We start from the raw sequence: 8,592 nt of genomic DNA, 5'->3' as shown, positions 1-8,592 counted from the left end.
TGACTTTCCGCCTTTGTCATATGTAGGTTTAGGGACAATATCAATGAAAAATATTGGGGTGTTACATCCAAAGGTTATATTTTTTTCTTTTAGGAGAGCAGAGAAGGGCATTCCTTAGTAAAATGGATCTAGAAGAAGATAGGTGATCATCTTTGAAAGCAATTTTATGCTTTCAGATCTTAGGAAAAGGAGGGTTTCTAATATGACTAGGGGGATTATGGGGTGGAGTAGGATTTAGGGTTAGGATAGTCTCTACGCATAATATAAATTAGATAGTAGTGTAATGGTGGGTAAATCATACCATATTATAATGGTGGGTAAACATCATACATGTAGCACATTTTACCATGGATGAAAAAGGAAGCAAATGAAAGATAACTAATTTCTAGTGTCTCAAATGATTGATAAGATGAAAGTGATACCCACAACTTTGTGTTATTGAAGAAGAATACTCAGGTGGTGGATATTTTGGTAAGATGGGGAATTAATCCATTATTTGAAATCATTAAGGGGAAGGATGAAGAGCTATCATCTCAGTTCGTGAATAAATAGAGAAATGGTTTTGTAAAAGTTGATGGCATAAGGATGGAGTTGTCAGAAAAATCAATTACTTAGGTGATTGGGTTGTTCTTCATTTGAGCTATAAACACAATTACAAGGATTATATTTCTATGTTTCTAGAGGAAGGAGAAGAGCTAAAGGATCATCAAAATGGTTTCAGCAAAAAGGACTTTTTTCCATTGTGGAGAGTTCTTAGTTACCATCCAATCAAGTGTTTAACCCTTGAAGGGTATTTCACAATGGTTCACAAGTATCAATTTCCTCTTCTCAACCATTTGAGACACAATAAATTAGTTAGCTTTCCTTTCTTCCCTTTTCATCCTTGGAAATGTGTTGTAAATGGTGTTTACCCACCATTACATTAGGGTCTAATTTATTCTATCTATAATCACTACCTAGAGACTACCCCGAACCTACATCTTCCTCCTCCCCACAACCCCCCTGATCATAACAAAAATTGTCCTCTTCCTAGTTCTCAAATGATAAAATTTCTTTCAAAGATGATGGCCCTTCTAAATCTAGATATATTTCCTTGTGGAATTCCCTTGTTTTCTCCCTTAAAAGGAAAAGACTATCCCTTGGATGCAACAACCCACCATTGGTTGTGAATATTATCTCTAAACCTACACCTTATGAAGGCAAAAAACCCATCAAACCCCAAGTAGATTTTAAAATAATAACACGAGTTGCAAAGGTTGTTTTAAAATCACTTGAGAGAATCCCTACTCTCTCTCCTCCACATTCTTCTACCATTCACATTTTTTATGGGGAGTGTGGAGAGGATGAATTTAGAACTTCCTCTAGAGAAAGAAGGTCAACTAGATTCACCATCTTCAGGTTGAGGTCACAAATTCTTCTATGATTAACAAAACCCACTTGAATCCGAAGATGGAGAATATTATGAAGATTCTACCTTTAATGAAGAAGCTATAGAGGATAGTGAAGAAACCTTGGATGAACACTTGAATTTGACTCCTGAAGATTCCTATTCACAATCTCCACCCATTGAGACCCATTCCCAGGATGCTCTAGATGGGCTTAATATCCTTATGGACTATGGTGATGAGGACAAGGAATGAAGGGTTAACATAGGAGTCAACAATGAAGGAAATTCATCTCAAAACTAAAGTGTTAGCTGTTGAACTTGAAGACCTTGGGGCTTCGATAGATAAATTGGAGACCCATCAAAACTACTTAGGGAGTGAACAAAATAGGAACCCAATCATGCATCTAGAAAAAGGAATTGAGAATTTGGTGAAGATTAGTAGGAACCAAATGGAGATGGTGTCCAATTTGGTGCCAATTTAAGAGCCCCAGGGCATATATATCTTGGTTTTAATTTAGGACTAGGGCATGGTATGTCCTGGTCCTATTTTGGGACCAGGGCCTGGTATGTCTTGGTCCTGAAAATTAGGACTACAAACTAGGGGGCTAAGCTATAAAATTGATGAAAATGTGCAGTAGGTGGGTGGTGTGAGTAGAATTAGTATTGCAATGAGGCCTTGGAAGATGGAATGACAAAGTGAGGCCTAAGTGAGGACAAAATTAGAGGCAAGTACAATCTAGGAATCTAGAGTAACTCATTTATTTTTTGAAATAATCAGTTGGAGATTTTTATCTATCCTTAGAATTAATCAATGGAGATTTTCACAAGGTTTCCTACCTAGTTAAATCACTAATAAGGATGTAGGATCAATATAAGGTTGACAATGCATTTTTCACCATCCAGAATCATCTCAAAAGAAAATGATGATAAAATTATAGTACATGAGCTATTTCATTATCTTGTATGAAATATACCAAGACTACCAACAAAACTAACTTAACAATTGGAGGAATATGAATCAAATAAATATTCTACACTAATTAAGCCCCAATAGTTGAATCTAATAAAAGTGAGAATGATGCAATGTTTGAAGTTCCAAACTTATTTTAAACCACAGTGAATCTACTTGCAATGACTCTTACATCCACCATTGTAATTGCCAAGTTAGAGCTATAAAATTATTTAAAATTTAACACTAATCTACTAACAATAAATATTTGAATATTTGAAAAGAATCTTATATACATTTGAGTCCTTGAAGTGACATCCCAAGGTACTTAGATGGGTTGAAATTAATTTTGGGTGGTATCTGTTAATTCCTACTTACCCCTATCCTTGGCTAACATTGCCCCAAATTCGACACTTCCCTGATAAGCAAAATTTACTTGAGACAAGTAAAAAAATCATTGGAATGACATTGTATGTCTGACTATATAATGTGTCCAAGGAATATAGAGACAACTTATCCTATCTTGCGACACTATCAAGTAAGCATTATAGTATGGATACAACTATTGCAAATGCATGTTGAAGTGACCTTGATCAAAGGATCTTTTCTCACTAATGGAGTAATGAGAAAAAAATTATCCTTTATGGAGTAATGGGGAAAAATTGGAATTAAGGGTCCCAGAGACTGTCAATGTTGGAAGAGTTAACCTCTTGGACATGAAGGTTGTTAGTGAAATAGATAGATTTAGAGTGTTATCTTTGTCAAACAAAAATTTCATGGACCATCTAAATCGAATCTAGGCTACACATAGTGAGGGTCCTAGCATGAAATGGAATGGGACATTTTTCATGTACTTTCACTAAATGTACCTCATGGAACATAAATTAATGATAGTATACAGAAGAAAATAATCAAGTTTTTAGCAATAAATGCACTATAATCAATTTTGGCCCGAAATGAAGGATAATTAAAAGAAACATGAGCAATTGTAAAAATACTATTGTATATGAAAACAACTATAGGTAAAAAAAACTATAGTGACTTCATTTAAAAGATGGTAAAGAATAATGAAATAAATCACAACCATAAAAAATCCGGTCGTGTACGAATTCCAAAAAAAATCGCCGAAGTTAAGAAGTCATGTACCTCAAGAACACGAATTGTGTCGGTGCCAAAGAGAAAAAAGGGGGAGAGTTTTCAGGAAACATATTACGAGACCTACTAGAGCGGGATTTTTTTAAGTATGTTACAAACCAAAACCCATCTCCCTGCAGCTCATTCAAAATATTCACAATAAGCGACAGCATATCTGAATATAAACAAATTTTAGAACTATGCTAAGCGACAGCAGATCTGAATATAAACAAATTTTAGAACTATGCTTAAACCTAACTGCAACTTGAAAAACTTTCTATTCTGTTTAAGTACCAAAATCCTCTTCAATTTTTACCAAGTTCATTAAATTTACCAAAATACCTGATTCAAAAATCAATTTTCCCGCAATACCCCAAAATTAAGCTGCTCCCATCATTAAAAAAGAACCCCAAAAGCCTAATTCTCCATAGAAACTTACACCAACACAATCTTCCCGTACAAGCAAGTTTTCTGTAATGACGTTGTCTGACAGTGAAGCCTCTCAAGGGGCACTTCTAGCTCAGAAATACTTCTATCTTCATCTTCATTCTTCTTTTTCTTCTACACCTTTACCTCAAGATTTTGCACAAATTGTCCCCTACCATCAACGATGCCGTTAAATAAAAAAAGGGCAGAGTTTGCTAAAAAAATTTAGAAATCTTAGAGGAGTTGAACCAAAACCATTCTCTGTACAACCATAGGCTCAATCGGTTCACAGTAAAAGAAATATGGATCTATAATTATCGGGATTACAGTGTTTAGATTTCAAGACTGAAATCCAATTTGATATGAAGATTTGTATTAAGTACAGTCAAAATTATGTTTCCAGGCGTGGTGGGATGAATATTTCAAGTGAACGGAGATAACCATCATGTCACCCTGAACCATGGCCGTAACATCATGTACCGGCAAACTATTTTAAGACATGAGACAGGTTTGGGGTGAAAACCCTACATAGTATAATGCTATTGGCTAGCTTTGGTCATATAAAACATATTTGAAACGTATGAGAGCCTTTGAACAGCAGAAGTTGGACTGAATTTGTTTAACATATTATCAATAAATAATTGCACACATCGACATTTGAACTAAAATTTCTTTATAATGTATGACTCAAATTTTAATAAGTTTACATGTATAGTAGAGCTGTACGACATGCTAGACAGTACAAGAAAACTCTACTAGAGCACGGAATGCCGTTTGAGAGCTTTCAAAATTGGAGCCTATGTTTGAATAAGAAGAACTATCATGGTGTTTATACAAGTGGTCCACCCTTGACGTATTCGGTGAAGGCTAATGCGATCAGGCCAAGCATAGCAAAGCGCCCATTCCACATTTCTGCTGTGGATGAAAAAAAAGGCTGTGACTTGCTCTCTGTCGATATTCCCTTAAACAAGGGCACCACCGACGCTGTCGTCAATAATCCTGCGGTTATGAGAAACCAAGACAGTCCTCCATTATTCACCTGGGAAAACAAATCTCTTCCGCTTGACACCTCCACTGCAATGGCTGACACGAAGCCCAACATGGCCGCCCTTCCGTTGATGATCTCGGGTGCAGGCCCTGAGAACGCAAACAGGTCGCCAAACCTTGTGCTCATCTGTATGCCACATCACACACTTCAGATAAATTGTTCACATTGTATGAATATACAATAATCATTAAATATATACTGGGCATCTAAAAATGTGTCTTACCTTTGCAGAGGTTGAAGATGAAACGCCTTCAGTAGGGGACGTATCCTGTGGATCCTGAGGACCACGTGCCAAATAAGATGCATTAGCCATAATCAAATTGAAACCAAAAAATCTATCTAAAAGCTAATTGAGTAGCCAATTAGCAAACCTTTGCCATGCACTTGATTTTGAGGCTGCTGTGAGGCAATCTACTGATATTACCCACACTGTTCCTTTTGACTGCCCCGCAGTTAAGGGCTGAGGGCGCTTTCATCATCATCGAAGCCATGGCCGCCATTGATGAGTGCTTAGAAATAATGGATTGCGTACTTGTATGCCTTCGATTTTCTGCAAAAAGATTGGTAACCTCTCTACGACTTGCTGTAAGATGGACTGTTAATATATCTTCTGCTTATATCTCTCTGAGGAATCGTTGTTGGCTTTACGGCTGGGGAAGGATCGAATTTGATGGTGGAAAATGGGCCAAGTCAGGGAACGAATGAGGTGAGTTTACAATCGCGTGGGTGAAAATACGACAACGTGGCTGATAAGCTGCCCGCATATGTATTGAGGTGAAGGTGTACTCGCTGAACGTGAAGATTATAGAGATTACTCGCCAACTCAACGTGTACTCGCTGAACGTGAAGATTATAGAGATTACTCGCCTACTCAACGTGGACATCTCTCACCCGAGTTTCATTTTGATATTCTTTTGAAACTTCGCTTGGTCCTACAACTTTTTAGTTAAAGGAGTTTCAGATCGATATTTTCGTAGTTTGAGATGTTTCTGCAAACTTTTGTCGGTGAAGTACACGCGTTATGTCATTGTAACCGTTGAATTCACTACTTATCCTGGTCTTTTTTTTTTGAAAGGGTCGTCTTTTGTTGTTGTATGTTTCATTGATGAAAATAATTATATATTGTTCAGTTTTACATATCAGGGTAAAAGTTAAATCAAAAATAAAATTAAATAAATGAGGGTTTGATAGTTTATGAAAATAATATTCTTATTAAATAATCGCTCAAAATGTTTTTTTATTTAAAGTTTGATCACTCATAGTTTGCTATAATGCAAGTGAACTCTTATGTTATAGTAGAGAAGTGTTTGAAGTTCTTTCTTGATTGAATAGTGCATACAACCCCTAATAGATTCTAATCTCTATAATACAAGTGATCTTTTATGTTTTGATAGCTATCTATTCATAATTACTATTAAAATATGAAAATATATTTTATTTAAAAATATATTCTAGATTAGATAACTTATTAAAAAAAAAAAAATGTCTTCAAATTAGAATCATAGGTGAACCAATACAACATTTCATAGTCCTCTAGAAATCAAGAAAAATTGGTGGAAACCTTAACCCTACAATATTTCACTTAATTAGACTCCAATTGAATTCAAATCTTGATTATAGTAGCTTCAATGTGAAATTTAAAAGCACTTTAAAATTAGAAAATAATTCGCCAATTTTATAAATTTATAAACTTCACAATATTTAAGAATAGAAATACACCTAAGCAACTGTGAGTGAAAATAGAAACACAACTAAGCAAGCTTATCCCCTAAAAGGAAACACCTCTTAAAAGAGATATTCATGAGAAAAATATCCTATATTTTAGTAGAAAATGTTTTACTCTAAGATAGATAAATTGATCTAGACTAGTTTTCTTACCACCTTTTATCTTTCACTCAATTTTTTATGTTAGTCTAGCTAAGCATGCTCCCTTATAACATAACAATAACTATTCCAAGATATTTCTAAATACCACTAGTCTTTAAATACAAGAAAAATAATAGAATAAACATATACTATTCAAGAAAGCCACAAATTAGATGTGCACACTAAATAAGGTCAAATTCATGATTTCAAAATAGACCAAAATCCATGGACTTGAGTCATGATAGAGCAAAGATTCAACATATGATTCAAAACATTTTACTAACAAAGAAGTAGCATTATGAATAGTACCGAAGTTCAAAATCTTGATTAAAATATAATCATTACTCGATTATAAAACTATCTTATTTGTTACATCTATTTTCTTCACTGCATACATTTAAATTTATAATACATTAACTCATTAACTATTAAAAATTCTTTTAAAATATTGATTATGATACTTTCATATTATGACAAAGACTAATAAAATAAAAAAATACACATTAAATTGTAAAATTGCTTAAATAATTAATAAATTATACTTTTGAGTCTAACTAAAATAAAACTCATTAAGATTAAAATATTTGACGATTACACATCAATTGATTAGATTGGTACGATTAAGTTGTACCAATCAGAAAGACAAAATTCTACGATCGAAAATTTTCATTATTTTTACCTTTTTTAACACCCACAACACCCTAGGCTCAATAAAAGAAGACTGATTCTTTAAACTCTATCCTAAATATCAGCCTTCAAGTAAACAGCCCACTTAACCTCGACGACAGGAAACAATTTATCGATTGTTATGGCAGAGTTTTACTTTCTCAATATTGAACGAGGACAAGGTTCAGAGGATGATATAGTACGTACAGCATTCAAGAATATGCGAAACCTTCGAACGAGTTAATTTCGAAACGAGGTGTTTCTCCGCTCACCCCACATAAAAACTGGACACGGAGAAACCACGTCTTCGTCCTTTCACCCATCACATTACAAATTCAACGTGGCTCAACTATCACCGTGCAAAATAACACCAGAACATTCCAACCTCTTCTATAAAGTAATTGAATGAACATAATGTAAATATCATAGTCGAAGACGTGCAGTATCACTATCTCAACGGTAGCCAAAGCTAATTAGACACTCCTCAATAGTCTCATTAATGGTAGCAATGGCTTCAATGATGATGAAATCTTCTCCACTCCTCAACTGCGGAGCAACTCAAAGCAGCCTTCGAGTCAAGTGTAACGCAGAGGTTTGCTCTTTCTTCCATATCACTTCAGGTTTCCAATTCACTTCACATTAGTTCTTGGGAGAAAATTTGCTAATCTGTTTATTATGTTAGCAGGCAGATTCGAAGTCGAAAAAAGCCTCCCCGATAAACTGTTAGGATGAAGAAATCGAATTGAAAACAGCAGATAGACACAATTAAATATACACAACACAAACAACAAGAACACACAGATTTATCGTGGTTCGGCAATTGCTACATCCACACTTGAAGCAGGGGAATCACTTTATTATTCACCAATCTGGCTTACATCTACACAGCTGCAATCAGCTCTGGCAATCAACTTCAGAAAATGAATTATAATCAGCTTTTAAAGAGCTTCCAGGAAGAATATGAATAGCCAAGAGTTTTTGTGGCAAACAGGGAAGGAGTCCGTTGGACTTCAACTTCCAACAATCTCCCACTGAAGGCCAACGAACTACTGCAACAAGTAATTCCCCCACTTAGTTCTGCTATCAGTTATTGGAAAGGCTGAGAGAAGCTCGGCA

General features: G+C 35.0%; 1 protein-coding gene across 1 annotated transcript; it reads right to left on the bottom strand.

The window, feature by feature from the left end:
* Nucleotides 1-4,549: 4,549 nt before the first annotated feature.
* Nucleotides 4,550-5,584, bottom strand: LOC131071774 (early light-induced protein 2, chloroplastic). The gene is made up of 3 exons (XM_058007727.2): nt 5,316-5,584; nt 5,168-5,221; nt 4,550-5,070 (listed from the first exon to the last, which is right to left on the bottom strand). The coding sequence occupies exons 1-3, from the start codon at nt 5,442-5,444 to the stop codon at nt 4,726-4,728; spliced, it is 528 nt and encodes a 175-aa protein (XP_057863710.1). The 5' UTR covers nt 5,445-5,584; the 3' UTR covers nt 4,550-4,725.
* Between the last annotated feature and the right edge of the window lie 3,008 nt (nt 5,585-8,592).

The sequence above is a fragment of the Cryptomeria japonica genome, chromosome 8, assembly GCF_030272615.1.
Source record: "Cryptomeria japonica chromosome 8, Sugi_1.0, whole genome shotgun sequence".
In the NCBI taxonomy this organism is placed as follows: domain Eukaryota; kingdom Viridiplantae; phylum Streptophyta; class Pinopsida; order Cupressales; family Cupressaceae; genus Cryptomeria; species Cryptomeria japonica.
This window is presented reverse-complemented; position numbering and strand designations above follow the sequence as displayed.